The sequence below is a fragment of the Neophocaena asiaeorientalis genome, unplaced genomic scaffold (genome assembly GCF_003031525.2).
Source record: "Neophocaena asiaeorientalis asiaeorientalis breed wild unplaced genomic scaffold, Neophocaena_asiaeorientalis_V1.1 scaffold124, whole genome shotgun sequence".
In the NCBI taxonomy this organism is placed as follows: domain Eukaryota; kingdom Metazoa; phylum Chordata; class Mammalia; order Artiodactyla; family Phocoenidae; genus Neophocaena; species Neophocaena asiaeorientalis.
This window is the reverse complement of record NW_020174135.1, coordinates 695398-713572: the sequence shown is the minus strand read 5'-3', so window position 1 is coordinate 713572 and position 18175 is coordinate 695398. Positions and strand designations below refer to the sequence as shown.

Here is an 18175-nt window from a genome sequence, read left to right as displayed (position 1 = left end):
GGGGTCGGGCGGGGTGGGGGGAGCCAGAGAAGCAGCAGACGCCAGGTCCCTGTGGTCCGCGGCCCAGCCTGGGGGCTGATGGGGGGATGGGGGTCTGCGCTAGGACCCTGGAGGAAGCCACCCAGTCACGTGCTGGAAACTGCCCTCAGCAGAATCAGCTGATAAAAGGGGTGGTGATGATGTTTGTGATTTGGTTGTAAAGCCGGAGGAGTTTCTGGCACAATAACAAGGGTTCTTTCTTATCGACGGTCTTTAAGAAAATAGAGGCTCCTCGGACCCGCGCTGTGACACTCGTGAATCCTGGTGCAGGAGGGTCACCGGGCCGGGCGCATGTGCAGCTTGGTCCTCCTCGTGCGTCGGCTGGCTCCGGGGGATGTGGGCCGGGTTCTGCCTGGGTTCCTTGGCCCTTTCAGCCCCCTGAGTCCTAAGGGGACTAACAACAGCAACCAGAGATTTAGAGGAAAGTAAAGAGCATGTACTTGTTGACCTGACGCAGAAGTGAGAGGTTGAACCTGTAGGTAGAGAATCGAGCCATCAAAGTGCAGGCTGACACTGGACAGCAGACGGGAGACTTGAGCAGGGCACTTGGGGACGGCAGACGGGCCCGTGACAAGGCGGTTAGTGTCATCAACCACCAGGAAATGCATATTTTAACCGCAGTGAGCTGCCCCTCCACGCCTGTCAGAATGGCTGAAACACCTGACAGCAGCAGATTATGGCGAGGATTCAGCACCCGGATCCCTCATGCGTGCTGGCAGGGATGTGAACTGGTGCAGCCGCCCTGGAAGGCAGCTTGGCAGTCTCTTATAAAACTAAACATGCAGCTGCCCTATGACCCAGTGCCTGAACTTGTGGACATAGGATCCCAGGTGGCACCCGTGTCTCAAATAAGTGCAACTTTTACAAAAAACCTGGGCAGTGGATGTTTATAGCAGCTTTATTTGTAATAACCAGACACTGGGAATGACCCAGATGCACCTCAGAGAATGTCTGGGGTGCAGAGCTGCTCTGTCCACAACCACGAACGCTCCTCAGCCACCAGAGGACGGCCTGTCGTATGGCCACACCTGGGTGACCCTCCAGGGACTGGGGCTGAACGAGAAGCCGAGCCCCAGGCTCACCTGCTGTGTGGTGCGTGCGTGTCACCTTGAAGTGACAAAAGTTATAAGATGGAGGACAGTTGCCAGGGGTTCAGAGGGGCTGGGAGAGAAGCAGGCTTCAGGGGGCCCTGGTGGGCTTGGGTGCCGCGTCTGGACCATGTCAGTGTCGGCGTCCCGCTGGAGATCGGCTGCAGTGTTGGAGATGCTGCCTCTGGGGAAAGCTGGTTGAAGGTCCCCGTGGTCTCTGTGTTACTTTTGGTAACTGTGCTCACCTCTGCAGTGATCTCAAAATAAAAGCTTTAATTAAAAAAGGATCCTGCTGCCTGTCCGCATTTGTGGCTTGTAGACCTTGCTCCTGTACTGTGGGTAAGTATTCAGTTTTAGGACAAGTCGTGCTTGGTTGCCAACTTGTTTTTGTCTGCTTAGGGTTTGACCTTGGCCTCTGGTTCAGAGGTGTGCTCCTGGTGGTGCTGGGTCCCCCGTGTAACCTCCCTGCTCTCCTCCAGGTATGCGACGGTCTACACCATGTTCCCTGTCTTCTCCCTGGTGCTGGACCAAGACGTGAAGCCCGAGATGGCAATGCTGTACCCAGAGCTGTACAAAGACCTCACCAAGGTGCGGCCTCAGTTAGGCATCAAAGGGGAAAACGGCGTTTGCTCGAATGTTTGCAGTGCAGCTGTGATACCACGCGTCAAATTATAATTGCGAAGGGTGCTCATAACCGTTTGTGGAGCTTCTGTGGATTTAGAACCGTGGCTGAGGGCTCCCTCTTTCTGGATGAAGGGTGCTTTGAGCGGGGGCTCCCGGTCAGCACTGCGCAGTGGGTGGGGCCGGCTCCCGGCCCACCTGGAGCGGCCCTGCGTTCGAGCCGGTAGGAACCTGGAGCCCTGGGCGGAGCGCCTCTGAATGCCCACATCTCCTCCGGCCTTGGGCTTCAGAATTTTGTCTGAAAGGGACCTGCAGTATGTTTCCGTCCCTGAGACCCGCGTGCTGTTGTCACAGTGACGCTACTGAGGTAGAAGTCCACTTCCCCGAGCTGCGCAGGCTTCATTCACGCAGCCCAGAACTGCTCTGGGACAGTTAAACATTCCTGAAAGAAGTTTTAAATTTATCATGTTTTTTTATGAAAACATATCTCTGTAGCATAGAAAACATGCTCCACTGGGTGGAAGACATGCCCAGCTCCCCACACACAAACCCTGGTGACCTCAGAACCTTCCAACACTGAGAACAAAGTCCACGGACCCCCAATTAAATTTAGGTTTACAGTTGATAACCTGAAGTCACCGACTGATTTTTAAAGCTGTAGCCGAATGTTGTAACGGAGAAAGAATCAGATCGGGCATTAACAGGTAGACTCGCCCAGCTAACCTCTAACCGGTCCCAGTGGTGTTGGGTAAGTCACGTAAGTCTTTGGATTTGATGGTGTTATTGTAAGAATTTGATGAGATTAAGACTTTTTTAAATTTTATTTTATTTTATTTATTTCGGCTGTGTTGGGTCTTCGTTGCTGCGCACGGGCTTTCTCTAGTTGCAGCGAGTGGGGGCCACTCTTCATTGCTGTGCGTGGGCTTCTCATTGCGGTGGCTTCTCTTGTTGTGGAGCATGGGCTCTAGGCGCATGGGCTTCAGTAGTTGTGGCACGTGGGCTCAGCAGTTGTGGCACGTGGGCTCAGTAGTTGTGGCTTGTGGGCTCTGGAGCACAGGCTCAGTAGTTGTGGTGCACGGGCTTAGTTGCTCCGCGGCATGTGGGATCTTACCAGACCAGGATTGAACCCGTATCCCCTGCCTTGGCAGGTGGATGCTTGACCACTGCGCCATCAGGGAAATCTGAGATTAAGACTTTTTAAATCCATTGAAAAAAATAGAAAATGCCTGTATTACTTCTATAATCAGGGCAAAAATAAAGCTAGCTCAACAGTATAGTATAAAATAAGATAAAATAGCAAACATTATATTTCATATTTTGTTTGATAATAAGATATAGATGTGAGACATATATAAAGCATTATTATCGTGATAAAAATATCCTTGTGAATATTACAAGTAGAAGAAGATCTTTTTGGTTTAATACCCTAAGATGGTGAAACCATCATGATTCAGTGAATCAGAATAGGCTCAAAGATCCACAAACTACAGGAGGCTGTGGCGAATAGTTATAATTTTAGTAGATTGTGTGTTTCCTGATTTCCAGTGGCTCCAGAAATGTTTCCCTAAATGCCGCCTCACAGATATGAAGGGGAAGCCAGCTTTTTATGAACATCAGTGGAGGGGCTCGGTGGATGCTCAAGGTTAAGGTCACTGCAGGTGAGGCCAGGTGATGCTGCCAGACCGTCAAGGTGGGAGGACTTCCTAGCAGGACTTCAGTGTCCCCACCAGTGAGGGGACACGCCGCTTTCACCGTTGCCCACCAGAACCTTCTTTGTGGGTTGCCACGTTACTCTAGTGATAAAAGCAGGCTCCCGGGGTCACAGGTGTCCGGCGCTGAGTCCCAGCTCCCCTCTGACTGTAGCCGCGAGGTGGTGAATCCACACCATCAGCTGATACATTTGAACGTGAGGGGATGTTAGGAAACCACGTCCAATTCCAAGTAAGTTGGGTCTCGTTAAGGGTGCTGGCTTTCCATTCTTGTTAGGGTGGCCAACAGTTAGAATATTTCAGTATCCTAGAGTCAGGGCCGTACTCCTAATCTTTCAAGTATATATTCCTTTAAAATCGCATGCACCCGAAATGCTTTGACAGTAAAGTAGCACTAAGGCACTCAGCCAGTTAACTTGATAAGAAGTGAGTCTTTTTCTTATTGAAGCTAGAGGAACATTCTGGAGCTTGACATTGCTTCTGAGCCCAGCACTTTGCACCCGCTGGGGACAGGCAGTCTGTCCGAGTCCATCACTGTGGGTGGCACGGTTGAGGGTCCCGTGCCGGGCACTTGTAAAGACCTAGAAGGCTCTGCTCCTGGTCTCCACAAGCCTTCAGTTGGGAAAAGAAAACATGAATTCGGGGTAACTTAAATGATGGTTGGACAGTAGCAGAAAACAAGCCATGGTCTGGAATGTAAGTTACTGTCCAACAGATGATTTATCTTGTAAGTTCTGAGCAGAAATCTCAGGTCCCAGTAAATTCATCAAATACCACAGAGGTAATCAAGGGAAGCAGCGTGCACATCCCTTGTAAAACAGAAAGGAAAGAACTCTACTTGGAACAGTGGCCTCTCCCGTTGCGGAGCACAGGCTCCGGACGCGCAGGCTCAGCGGCCATGGCTCACGGACCCAGCCGCTCCACGGCACGTGGGATCTTCCCGGACCGGGGCACAAACCCGTGTCCCCTGCATCGGCAGGCGGACTCTCAACCACTGCGCCACCAGGGAAGCCCCATAGCCAGTCTTTTTATGCTAAGAGTATAAATGCCCCAAGCATCACCAATCTGACTTAGGGTTCTAAGGAGATTAGGCGATCCTGAATGTAAACATTTGTTCTCTGCTGTGTCTCCAGGGCCTAAATCTGGACACAGTGTCTGTTCCGTAATTGGCGAATGAACGAGGGAAGGAATGAATCAGTTAAACAAAGAGGCAACATTTCCTTCCTCTTCCTAAAACCACATAGTTCTCATTCCTTACAGAAAAGGATGTATTTGTAACGATGTTTGGGTCACATTCTGCTTTGAGCTGTTAAGCTTTACTCATGGTGAGTGCAGTCACTTCTGATTTTCTGGTGCTGCCAGTTAGAGGGGAAACATGTACTCATCCCTCTCCTAACCCTACAGATGACTTTCTTTGTCCTGAATGGTCTGTGGCCTCTTATGAAAAACCACCTGAGCCTGAGCTCTGGGGTCAGGACTTAGGTGACCCGTGGTCAGCTGAGCCAGCCCGTGTGCTCCTGAGATAGTTCAGTCTCGCAGCCGTGAGCTCAGTTACCGAGTCACAGTGTTATATTCGTGATAAATTAAACTACTCACTACAGAGACACCTGAGTTATGGTGGCACTGACTGTCAAGACATCATAGGTGATGTACAGTCCTTCCTAAAAGCCCTTGAAACCATTAGACGTTGAACTATTAGGACTACGTCACTGTTTTCATTTTCTGTTGAATAGTCTGAAAATGGTTTTAGCTTTTGAAATGTGTATTTATATCCTTGTATGATTTTAAAAATAATAGTGATAAGGAAAGGAAATTCAGGGTATAGAAATTAAAAAGGAAGAAATAAAAATATCTGTTTGCAGATGCCAGAATCGTCTATGTAGAAAATCCCAAATAATCCACAAAAAAACCCTCCTAGACTAGTAAGTTTAGTAAGGTTGCAGGATACAAGGAAAAAATATTTTTAATTATTTCTAATTCTGTATAGTAGCAATGAACAATTGAGATCTGAAAACAATTTTAAACACTGTTTATAACAGCATAAAAAAGTGAAATACTTCGGTATAACTAACAAAATATGTGCAGGATCTCCATGCTGAAAATTGTAAAACTGGCTGAAAGAAATCCTAGAAAGGAACAAATGAATGTTCGTGGATTGGAAGTATCAGTGTTGTTGAATATTGACAACTGATTCTAAAGTTTATATGGAAAAGCAGAGGAGCTAGAATTACCAAAACAAATTTGAAAAAGAAGAACAAAGTTGGAAGACTCCCAGTACCAGGTTTTTATCACTGGCAAAGGATAGACACACAGGTTAGAGGGTAGAACAGAGAGCCCAGAACTACAGCCACGCATGTCAGCCGGTCTTTGACCAATGTGAAGGGAAATCCAGTGGAGGACGGTCGTCTTCTCAACAGACAGTGTCAGGAGAGCTGGTCACCCTCGGTCCACACCTCAGGTCTTACACAGAAATTCACTCACAGTGGGTCATAGACCTAAATGTAAAATGTAAAACGATAGACCTTCTAGGAGAAAGTACAGAAGGAAATGTGCATGACCTGCGTTAGGCAAAGAGCTTTTAGATATGAGGTCATAAAGGAAAAAATTGATAAATTGGACTTCATCATAATTACAGACTTTTTTTCTGTGAATGACACTGTTAAGAAAATGGAAAACAAACCACAGACTGGTAGAAAATATTTGCAAATTGCACTTTTGATAAAGGACTTGTATCCAGCATATATAAAGAGCTGTCAAAACTCAAAAAGAAAACAACCCAAGTTTTTAAATGGGCAAAAGACCTGAATTGACACCACACCAAAGATGATGATGTACAGACGGCAACTAATCACTTTTATGAAAAAACGCTCAACATCATTTTTCATTGGGGCATTGCAAATTAAAATCAGATACCACCGCAATATGTTAGAATGGCAAAAATGTAAAACCGACACCACCAAATGCTGGCAGGGATGCTCAGCCGTGCTGGTGGGAATGCAGGCTGGTGCGGCTGCCCTGGAAGACAGCTTGGCGGTTTCCCGTAAAGGTAAACATACACCTATCACGTGACGCAGCAATCCTGCCCCTAGGTGTTTACTCAAGAGAAATGAAGAGGTACGTTCACACAAAATCACGTGCAGAAAAGTTGATGGTGGCTTTGTCGTAATTACCGAAAACTGAAACGACCGGCTACCCTTCCCCCCGTGAGGGTGCAGCCGCACAGTGGGATCGTGTCCGTGACGGGAGAAAACCCGTCCGTTCAGCAGCGCAGACGACTCTCAGATGCATTTTGCTGCAAGAAGAAGCCAGGCTCAAAAGGGAGTGTGACCCCAGTGATCTGCCGCTCTGGGAAATGCACAGCTTTAGGGAAAGAGGACAGATGGGCGGCCACCCGAGGTTTGCGGTGGGAGGGCGTGACTGGAAGGGGGCAGCGCGGGAGCTTTGGGGTGAGGGACTCTTCTGTCACACTGTGGTGGGTGGAGACTGGACCTCTGCCAGCACAGAACCGTCCACCCAGGAGCTGGCATGTAGACTGGGACAAAGGGCTCCAACCGCAGGACACATGAGCCACAGAACCACAGCGGGGGTTGCTGCCCTAAGAAGCCTCGGGGAGAGCGTCCATGAGTGCCTGCGGAGGGGGCTGGAGACAGACAGAGCCGCCGCCGGAGACAGGGCTCCCGCCGGCATCGCAAGGCCCCTGCACTCGGCGAGTCGGCGGCGGCGTGTCTGCTGCAGGTACAGAGGCAGGATGGGGGCTGGTGCAGGTACAGACAGAGGCAGGAAGGAGGACCTGTGTGCACACATGCCAGGGTCTGTCCCCGAGCGCGGCTGTTTCCTTCCTTTAAAAAACAATATTGCGTGGGGCTTCCCTGGTGGCGCAGTGGTTGAGAGTCCGCCTGCCGATGCGGGGGACGCGGGTTCGTGCCCCGGTCCGGGAAGATCCCACGTGCCGCGGAGCGGCTGGGCCCGTGAGCCATGGCCGCTGAGCCTTCGCGTCCGGAGCCTGTGCTCCGCAGCGGGAGAGGCCACAGCAGTGAGAGGCCCGCGTATCCCAAAAAAAAAAAAAAAAAAAAAAAAAATTGCCTTTTAACAAATGATGACATGTTTGAAGGTTGCTCTCCACTAACGCGCAGTGAGGCCTCGGGCTCAGCCAGGACGTTCTCAGGTGGCCCCTCGGGACCAAGCTGCTGCAACCGTCTCTTTCAAAGGTGTCCGTGGACGCCGGGTGGACGGGATTCAGCCTCTGGGTGTCCTTGTGCTGGCGCCTGCCCCCGTCCCGTGTACGGTTGGTTCTTCCCTCGTGCCGTTTAGCATCACGTGCCGCCTCTTCCTGGCGGGGACGCCCCGCACCCCAGCAGAGCCTTGGTCTCCTCCGTCAGGCCTGGCTGCAGCGCGGCCTTCGGGAAGTCTCCAGCTGCGGTGCTTCCCCATCCATAAACGGAAACGACGTCTGTGGGCTGTGCCGGCGGGCGGGAGACGCAGGGGATGAGCGTGAGGGTCTGTGAGTCCCGCGCCGCGGCCTTGCCGGGCTTCGTCCCGACACCCTCATCCACAGGCCTCGGGGACGTGCGCTGCCTCGGCCAGCCCTTGGCAGGAACGGGCTGGGCGGCGACTTGTGACCCCACCTCCTCCTCGGACAGAAGCGTCTTCGGGAGTGTGGTCGGACAGACGCAGGCTGGGTTTTCAAGGTGGAGCTTGCTGAGCCAGAAACCCTTGTTTGTGCTGGGCTTGTTTATGTGGCATCTTTTCCAGAGAGGGCCTCGGGGCCTAACTTCTGACTTCAGGTGTGATAGACCATCCTTTGTCACGCAAGGAAACTAAGAGGTAGATATAGGAAGATTTGTTCCCAAGAAGTAAAGAAGAAATGAAGGGAAATTGTTTTTACTATGCAGAATAGTGCGTTTCAATGTTTGTTTTATACACGTCGACTCCTGGGTCACTAGGAAGCCCGGGAATGGAGAGCCGTGGCTTAAGGTCACCAGAGGTCAAACAGGAGACCGCTCACCCCTTTACCATGAGCTGAGCGGGGCGGGCGGCCCGGGTGCACGGGAGGAGGACGGTGGCTGCATCAGTACGTGGGTTGGGCTGGGGGCCTGGGGTCTTGACAAGTCACACAGCTACTTGAAAACGTGTGTTCTGCTCTGTTAACTAAGCTGCTCCACTGTCTACCCTAGGGAAGATCCTTATCCTGTAAGACCTTCCTCGTCTGGGTTTTAATCAGTATTTACCAAGGTAAGATGGACCCGCCTTCTCCTGCACTGAAGCTTTTTTGTTTTCTATGGGCAATATTGTTTTCACCTCCCAGTTAAGTTCCAAAAGCTTAACATTTCATCAGCAGTTGAATATTGCTTTCAGTTTATCTTGTGAATCGATACCCCAGCAGCTGGTCCCGCAGGCCTCTTCACAACGCAGCGGGGGTTGGCGTTTTTACTGGTGCAGGTCACCTAAAAACTGACCTGTTTTTAAATAAAAGACAATCCAGAAAAATTTAATCAGCACTTACCACGCTGCCTACGCCCCACAATGGCTTTCTTTCTTGGCACGATAGCCGGACTTCGAGAAATATGAATTAGGAAGTCCGAAGTCACCAGCTGCCCCCTGCTTGGTGTCCCAGACAAATGGGAACCTGTGGGAGTGGTTAGCAGACGGCCCTGGAAGGCGGCAGCCAGCGCGCAGTTGCTAACCGGCGTGCAGGCACGGCTCCCCCCCCGACACTCTGCCAGAGTCCACATCTCACTTTGTCCCGGTCCAGAGTTTACACGGATCACTGGGTGCGGGTGTGCGCAGCCCGTGTCTGTCAGTGTCGGCAGCTCTCGCCCCTCATACAGTAACGGAGCTGCCGACCCGAGTAGGAAGGTCGTCGCGTCCAAAGCCACACCGCCCACCCTGGCTGTTTTCCAGGCGGCATCCTCATGTTCGGGGCCCTGGTGCTTTTCGAGTCCGAGTTTGTGCACGTGGTGGCCATCTCCTTCACAGCCCTCGTCCTCACGGAGCTTCTGATGGTGGCCCTGACCGTCCGGACGTGGCACTGGCTGATGGCGGTCGCGGAGCTGCTCAGCCTTGGCTGCTACGTGGCCTCGCTCGCTTTTCTAAATCAATATTTTGGTAAGTTGCTTTAGACTTCTTTTCTGAATAGCTGTCTCTTCCTGGTTTTTAAACGTTTTCTTTGTTGCCTCTAATACGTTATCTTAGATTGCAGATCGTAATAAAACCCACATCAGACAGCTTCACAACACAGAGCTTATTTCTGTGGAAAGATTAAACCCCTTGCAACAATACGTGAAGTCGTGCCGAGTTCTCCCCACAAGAGCTGTATTGTTTGTCCCTTTTCCTGACGGAGGCCGCTGAGGCTGCAGGGAAGAGGGCTTCCAGGATGGGGCCTGGCGCCGCCCGCCCTCCTCCCCCAGAGCCTCGGGGCCCAGCTGCCTCGGTCCCGAGCGGCGTCAGAACCTGGAGGCGGCACGTGGCCCAGGTCGCTGCGCCCCTGCCCCCTTCTCGCCCGCCCCTGTTACCAGCAGGGCCCTGAGGAGGGGGACTGCTTGCTGGGTGTGAGCGCTGGCTGGAGTGGGAGGGAGGGTGGGTCTGGGGGGGAGGGGGGTCACCCGACGTGGCCCTGGGGGAGGGTTGAGCCGCTCTGGGTGCGTTCGCACGGCCGTCCCCAGTCCCTCTCCAAGACTCCCGCTTCCCGTCCACGGCCGGCGCACTGATCTCGCCTCACCTGACGTGCCTCGTCAAACCCAGCTCTTCACTCCCCACCGTCGGAAAGATGAGCGCCTCACATTTCTGTGAAGTGGAGGAGAGCAACGGACCATAAAGTTATTTTTGGTGAAAAGTGATGGTAACATCACTTTTCACGTATTGTGAAAACATCTCCATTCGTCACAACAGAACTATAAATTACAAAGTGAATGTTTAGGCAAGTTTCAACAGCGAGAATTTATGAATTTTGTGCCTCTTCCATAAGTTTAACGTATTATATAGATGGTAGAGAAGTAAAAAGAATTCCATCATAAAAGCAGAAGTTAGTTGAATTCCCATCCAAGTATCTACTCAATGGTGAGTACGTACATAGGAAAACTGTTACAGATTCGTGTTTTTGCATTAAAAGAAACATTCACCAAAAACATAGCCATGGCACATAAGAAGTGGTTATTTTCAAATTACAATATTTTGGTTACTTTGTTTTGAGAATAGACGTTTGCTTTCCTGTGTGAACGCGAATTGACACTCTTGGACGGAGCGGTGTTGGCTTCTTCTCGGGCGTTGCCCTGGGCCCGCAGCTCCTTCTCCCAGCACGTGTGCACAGAGCACAAAGCAGAAGCTACAGCTGGGACACCAGCAGCAGGGCTGCCCGGGGACCCGTGTGAAGCAGGCACAGGCAGGGTGTCTCGTGGAGCCTTCTCGGGTCGTTGACGCTACCACATCCTTCAAGACTGCAGAAACTTAGCAGAACGCCGTCACTCCAGAGGCTCGACTGATAAAGAGCCCCGCCTCCCCTCTTCGTGGCGTTTGCTGTGGGCTCCTCCCGCCTGGCGACAGCGCAGGAGGCCCTGGGCCCCATCGGGGTTCTGCGGCTCATAAGAGGGGACGGTGCTGGGCGTCCTGCGTCCCCCGATGAGCACCCGTGTCCGTCAGGCAACCGTGCGTCGTCCCCGCAACATTCTGCCGTGAATTTTTAGTGATTGGACCCCTGGAAAACACTTCCCGGGTTTTCTACAATGTGCTTAAACACAGCCTGGGACCCCGTGTGCCCTGCACGCAGGCCCGGGGTTTCCCTGCCCTTTTCTGGGCCTCAGCGGCCATGAGCCTACCAGGCTGCTTCGACCCACTTCCGACGACAGTCTCCGGGGATGGCTGTCCTAGGATCGGCCGCCTGTCGGGTTCTCACACGGCTCTTCACCCGCCAGGATTAGAACAGCCGTTAACCCTGGGAACACCAACCTGTGGTGGCAGGACCGAGGGGCACGGGAGGTGGGCTCATGGGGACAGCTCTGCCAGCGGCCTCAAGGCCCCGACGCCCAGGGTCGCCTGTCCTCAGGACGCCGAAGATGAGCCCGGACGGTCTGAGCCGGCCCCAGGCTGCCTCTGGACCGAGCCCACGGGCCGTGCAGCGCCTGTCCTGCGCAGCTGGTGCTTTGTGTCTCCTGTTAGAGGAGCCCCTGCCCGTGGCGTGCAGGGAAAGCAGTGCTGTAACCCAGACCCCGAGGCTCCACGAGGCCCGCCTTTGCGGCGCCCTGGGCGCCTCTGACACCCGTTCCCGGATTTCTCTCCCACAGATGTTCCCTTCATCATGACCATGACCTTCGTGTGGAAAGTGTCAGCGATCACGGTGGTCAGCTGTCTTCCTCTCTACATCCTGAAGTACTTGAAGCGGAAGCTGTCCCCTCCCAGCTACTCCAAGCTCTCCTCCTAGGGCCACGCACCTGCCACGGAAGGTTCCGGCACCTTCGGGCCCGTTTCCGTGATGCAGGGTGCGCGGCGGCGGCTGCCGAGAGAGGGCGTGAGGCAGGAAGGGCCCGGGAGGTGGCCAGGGTGGGGCTCCGCAGACAGTCGCGCCGAATCCGTGCCGCGGCCGGATTTCCTTTCCTTCCCTTTTTATTGTTTCTCCAAGTTTAATTTCCATGTCGAACCAGCTTGACTTTCTGTTGAAAACGCGGCCTAACAATTTCACTGCTACTGTAAAGCATCCATCTTTGTCTGCTGTTCTGAGAACTGAAACGAAAGGCCACTTCATGTTCGGCAGTTTCCTAACATTCAAATTCTTTCTTTGATGTTACAATATGGAAAGCCTCCCCGCTTAACCAGAATAAAGTCTCGATGCTATAAAGGCCCGTGTCTGTGCCACTCCCTCCCCGCCTGCCCCTCCCGCGGGCCACGCTGGTCCCGGCGGCGCCCACGGCAGCCACGTGGCGCAGGACGGGGCATTTGCCCGTAAGTCCACGGCAGCAACTCAGGTACGTCCCGAGGCTCTGCTGTTAGTCAAGCCCGTTTCTGAGTTCCCATCCTTTCGACGTTTGTGAAGTCACGCAACTGCACACCTCGTTGTCGCCTGGCTCCGGCCGCCTGGGCCCCCCTGGCTGTGGGCGCAGCGCCTCGCTGATGCTGGGCTGGAAAAACGCTTCCCTGAACAGCCGAGTTCGTTTGTTCAAGGGGCACTTCTGGGCGGGCAGCGGCTCCACCGCTGGGAGCTGCCCGGGGTCTGAGCGGTGTGCCGGGACCCTCGGTGTGCCTGAGGCCCCCAGGGCTGGGTCCCAGAGGAGGAGGGGTGATGCCCAGAGCTGCTCAGACTGTCCCACCAGCACCTCCCAGGTGGCCGGTCCTCCCCCGCCCACCGGGCGTCGCTGTTTCAGCTCCTCGCAGAGCTGCGGGTTTGCGGGGATCTGGGGCCAAGGGAGGAGCTTGTGCTCAGGACCCAAGGGGGACCTGGGGGAGGCCGGAGGGGCTGAAAGGGGACAGGCGAGGCAGGCTTACGGGCTGTGCCAGCCACGTGCCCTGAGAAACCCTGGACGTCTCACCAGGGGTTGGGCGCTCACCCACGAGGCCTGACGGGGTCAGGTGGACGGGCTCCCCGCCTTGGAGGGGCCAGGAGGGGGCGCCTGGGGGTGGAAGGGGCTGGAAGGCCCTCGTGCAGAGTGAGCACAGCCGCGGCCGTGAGGGAAGGGGTGACAGGACGCAGGCGACCAGGACGGGGGTGCTGTTTGCAGGCCGGTAGGTGCGCCCTTCAGAGGATGTGAAGCCGACGCAGCAGCGGGCGGGCGGGCGTTCTCCCTGAGAGCCCAGGTCCGGTCTGTAGTTTGACTGGACTGTAGCTGCGTGCGGGGACCGCTGGTGACGGAGGGAGGGCACGCTGGGTGTGAGGAGGGCCCAGTCTCCACCACCGTGTCCCCTAGAGCCTAGACGCCACTGGCCCCCATTACTGTGTGACGTAGACGGATGGCGGGGGTCAGATGGACAAGTGGAGGAAGGGTGGGCAGGTGGATGACGAGTGGAGGGGCGGGTGGGGGGTGAACGGCTCTTCCGCAGCCCCTGGAGGTGGCCCCGTCCTATTCCAGACTCGTGACCGTCATCAGTGTCTCTGAGTCAGGGCCGCACTGTGTCCGCCGAGCCTGTGAACTCGCCCGGCGGCGCCCCGGGGGACGGGGGTGTGGGCTGCGGAAGTGGCCTCTGCTCCATCCAGCTGGGATGGCCTGCGTCGCCTGCCTGGGCCCCTGCTGTGGGAGGGCTCAGGGACCCCCCCGCCAGGGAGTGCACCCCCCGGCCCGTGGGAGGGTGGCCGGCGCTCCCTGCACCTCAAGCCCGTCCTCTGAGCCACGTGGGTGCAGGCATGTCCCCACGTCCTGTCCGGGGGCCCCTGGGAGCCCTTCCGCTGGGCCCCCTCCCTCGCTCCACCGAGAGGCCCTGGAAAGGCCCCTGTGCTCTGTGGACCAGGGACTTGGGTCAGGGCCTGCTGTCTTGTCACCCCGTCCCACCGGAACCCCAGATGGTCTAAGAGACCCCGAACAGAGCTGGGGGCCCTCCACCCCCTCAGGCTCCGAGTACCCCAGAACCCACGAGAGGCCCAGCCCAGGCCCTGGGATGGGGTCACCCGCTCGAACCCAGCGTCATCCCCCCGGACGCGGCCTCGGTCTGTCCACTCGGCCTACCAGGCCACGCCTTGGGGGGGTCACTGCCCCAGTGACTCGGTGCCCTGGCGCCCCCGGCCTTGACCCATCCCAGGACAGCGCCGGACAGACAATGAGGGATGCGGAGACTGAGGCTTGGGGAGGTTTAAGGGATTCCCCACCTGGCCCGTGGCAGCATCCCCACCCCGTGCAGGTAAGGGCTGGGTGGGGACTCCGGGGCCCTCAGGCACAGGGTCAGTCTCTGTTCCCCTGCAGCCACCGCGACCACATCCCCCCTTCCTGCACTCGGGCCGCCTGGGGACAACGTGGCCAGAGGACGAGCCTGGCGTGTCCTCGATCCCAGACACGCCTCAGCCTCGGGGAGGGGGAGGGTCCTTCACTGCCACCTGGTCCCCCAGCCAGGTCCCCACAGTCAGGCCAGCCGCCCCAAGCCCCTCAACACAGCCCAGACCCTCGCTCAGGAAACAATCCTGTGTCCCCCAAACAGGCGGGACCCTGGGGCGCTGCTGGGCGGGACCTTCCTGCATGTTCTCTCCTGAAAGCTCTTTGTCTTGGAATGATTTAGACTCGGGAAGCTGGCTGTCCACGCGAGGAGGACCGTGCTGGGCTCCCCGACTTCCCACTAAATCCTGGTCTGAGCCCTCCGGTCGGGAAGGGTCCTCGTGTCCCTCTCTCCCAGCCGTGGGGAGCTGGGCGGGGAGCCGGCGCCCCGAGCTTCTGGGCAGGGCTGGGACGGGCCCGGGGCACGGCGGGCAGGTCGTATCGGTTTGTGTCCTCAGGAAGGGGGTGCGGTGGCTGCTCCCCTGCGATCCCGCAGTCGCCGGGCACTTTGGGACCCAGCGGGCCCTGCTCAGCCGAGCTCCGGCCGCCTGGCTGGGCTCCGATAAACAGGAAACGCCTCGGCCACCGCGCCCCGGGGAGCGGCTGTAATTCCGGGAGATTCCAGCAGGCGGCGCTGGAAGCTAAGAAATGCCGCCCACGGCCCGCAGGGTCCAGGCTGATGCCTGGGCTCTTAGGCTCCGGGCGTCTCCTTGGGCTGGAACGGCCGAGCCCAGAAAGTGTGATTCCCTGAGGGGCCGGGGTTCGTCGCCTTGAAGCACCTGCCTTCACCCGGGCGTTTGTGTCCACGCGGCGTCCACTCTGCCTGCGTGGGGCCCGGGGTACCTCCTCATAATCAAGCCCAGGCGGCACCTCCCTCCGTCCTCCCGGGGAGACCCCGCCAGCGGCCCCGCGGCTCCTGCCCCCGTCCCAGTGGAGGGGGGCTCCTGGTGGGCCCGGAAGGCTCTGGGGCCTTGGGCCTCGGAGACGACGGCTGAGCGGAACCGCGGGGCCCAGCAGGACCGAGGTGTGAAAACAGTCCTCCCTGAGCTGCGGCATTTTCCCAATTTTTAAAACCAGAGAACAGCCCCACTCCACCCCCAGTGCCCTTTTCCAAGGCTCTTCCCGGAACTGGCCGCCTGGGCTCCGCAGCTGCAGCTGCAGCCCGTCCGTCCCCGCGCCGCTCTCGTGGTCCCGGGGCCCTCATGGCTCAGGGAGGCCGGGAGGCCGCAGACGCCAGGCCTAGCGCGCGGCAGGGGCACCTTGAGGGCACTTGTGGACGTGGACGGCCCCCGCCTGCCTCTCCCGTCCCCTCTGCCGGCCGCGGGGGCGTGGGAGGAACACCGTGGACGGCTCTGAGCCCCGAGGGACGGTCGTCACGTGGCTGCTGCCGGGACCCCAGGGTCGCAGGAGGCTCCGCCCACCGCGGGCCGCCCCGGGACACGTGGCGGCCGGCGCCCGCATCGGTCGCCCATCTGGGCCCCCTCCTCGGGCCGCCTGGAGCTCCATGTCTGTCCACCTGGCGGGGTGGCCAGTCAGTTCCGGAGGCAGAGCCGGATTCGCGGCCAGAAGGCGCCGGGCTGAGGCCTGGGCAGAACTTTGGACCCTCTGGGCCGAGGAGCAGACACGACCTGCGCAAAGGGTGAAGAAAAGGCCAGAACCGGCAGGGGAGCGGCGCGGGGGACGCCAGGCTACCACTACACAGGGCCCTGCGGGAGGGGCTCCCGGTTCCCGGGCGCGGACGGGCCCCCTCGCCCCCCGCGGCCCAGCAGAGCCCCTTCCGTGTTCACTCGACACGACGCCCTCAGCAGAGCCTGAGGGGCCGTCGTCGCAGCCGCGACCCCCAACGTCCTGGGAAGGGGCCCCCAGACAAAGCACCGCCAACCAGGTGGAGGGACGGAGGTTCACCCCCTCGGTTCTGGAGGCCGGGAGTCGGAGTGAGACGGCGTCCAGGGCCGCCCTCCCTCCCAGGCTCAGGGGCCCCGCCTGCCTCTCCCCGCCTGGCCCGCCGCGCTCCTGGCTGTGGCCGCGGCGCTCCGCCGACCTGCGCCCGCGCCCTCAGCCCCGCCACCCCCTGCGTGTCTGTGTCCAAAGCCCCGGGTTCTCTGACGACGCCGGCCAGTGGGTGGGGCCTCGCTCCGAGACAGCCTCATCGTGACCGAGCCCATCTGCAAAGACTCCTCCCAAGTCCTGCGATCCCCGGTGACCTGCAGGGGGTGCGGGACACCTCAGCAGTGTTGACTCTGAGTGACTTGATATCATTCAAGGGGTCCAGTCTCTTCCCGACCCGAAGGTGCAGAGGAATCGCCAGCCAAGCACTGAGACGGTTTTAGTCTGTGATGGAATCAGGTGCCAGGGTGCGGGCTGCGCCCTCGCGGCCACACGGTGCTGGGCACCCAGCCCTGCCAGCCGACCCCGAGGAGCTGGATCTTGAGAAAAGTCAGACGCCCACGTGGCTGAGTGGAGCCCCGGCCTTTAACCTGTTGGCTCCCAGGAGCCGCCGGGGGTTTCTGTAAAGCTGGGGGCTTCTGGGCACAACTGCAGGGGGTACCGTCCACACACAGGTGAGCTGCACTGTGGGACGTCCCCTCAGTCCCGACGTCCTCCCGTCCTGAGTGGCCCTGACTGTCGCTCCGAGGGGAGCGGGGGTCCTCTGGGCGTCTGGAGGCTGTTGCCGTGACGACGACTTTGGGTCTCACCCCAGGACAAGGGGTGCCATCCTTCTTACTGTTTTCCTCAAACAGGAGAGGAAGGCCGCTGCGCCCCCAGACCCACAGCCCGAACTGTGGCGACGTCTCACAGCTCGGCGTGCAGCTTCCTGGCCCATGAGCCTGGGTGAGGGCCCCGCTCCAGCTGGTGAGTTCCACCCTCATCCGAAACGACAGAACAGAGTAACCAGCAAATGTCGCGTTTACCTGCCCGCCCCGGGCCCGGCCTGAGCACCTGCCCTGCGGCAGGTCCCGAGGAGGTCCTGGAGGAGGTCAGCTCGGGACACCGTCGTCACCCTCCAGCCACACGTCTCACTGACGTCCTCGGAGCAGCTCCTGTTTTTCTCTAAGGATCTGTGGTTTTCAGTCCCCGAAGGTCGTGAGGCTGTGTCACTGTCACGGTGCCGAGGCCACTCGGGAAGAGCCACCAGCTTCCTGAGGGAGGCGATGGCCCACAGGTGGTGGGTGCGTCCCGCGCGGCCACCAGCTCGAGCTCAGCGCTCCCACTTCCAGGCGCCACTTGGCGGGATGTGAGGCGCTCGTGCCCAGCAGACTGGATGGGCCCCTTGGTTCAGGCGCCACCGCCCCGATGCCGAGGACCCTGGGAGCCTGGCGGGGGCTCCGGGGGCGAACCTCCCACTCCCCGGCCACCCTGTGTCCTCGGCCCAGCCCTGAGGTCCCGCTGCCCGGCCGCCTGGAGCCCGTGCTGACGGCGGGGCTGTGAGGTCCCCAGCTGGCCATCCCACACCCCGCCACCTCTGGGCGTGAAGCCTGTGGCGGGAGCCTCTCGGCAGGGGTGAGGGGCTCCCCCCGCGACCTGAGGGTGGCCACCTCCTAGCAGCAGGGCGTCCTGGGGGTGCCGGGGACCCCTCCTGCCCACCGCCTGCCACCCCACGTGGGCACACATGCAGGGCTGTGGATTCCGCCCCCCTGAAATCGCTGGAACATTCTGACTGATGCCACCCCGCCCCTCAGGAGTTCTCTCTGCCCCCTGACCATCCCCCCAATTTGTGACAAAATGAGAAGAAGCTGAAATGGCAGCAAGAAGGAGGCAGGTGACCCGGGCAAGC

General features: G+C 57.8%; 1 protein-coding gene across 8 annotated transcripts in view; it reads left to right on the top strand.

Annotated features, from left to right (window-relative positions):
- The window catches only part of ATP9B (ATPase phospholipid transporting 9B), a 215676-nt gene extending 203392 nt beyond the window's left edge, over positions 1–12284 (top strand). For 6 of the 8 annotated variants that reach the window (XM_024754798.1, XM_024754797.1, XM_024754796.1 and 3 more), the window contains 4 exons: positions 1607–1715; positions 8632–8689; positions 9359–9562; positions 11734–11870. In XM_024754798.1, coding sequence (XP_024610566.1) covers positions 1607–1715; positions 8632–8689; positions 9359–9562; positions 11734–11870 — 508 coding nt within the window. Of the gene's footprint in view, positions 1–1606; positions 1716–8631; positions 8690–9358; positions 9563–11733 lie in introns of all 8 variants that reach the window. The other 2 variants (XM_024754795.1, XM_024754799.1) reach the window with 1 other exon arrangement.
- Positions 12285–18175: the final 5891 nt, after the last annotated feature.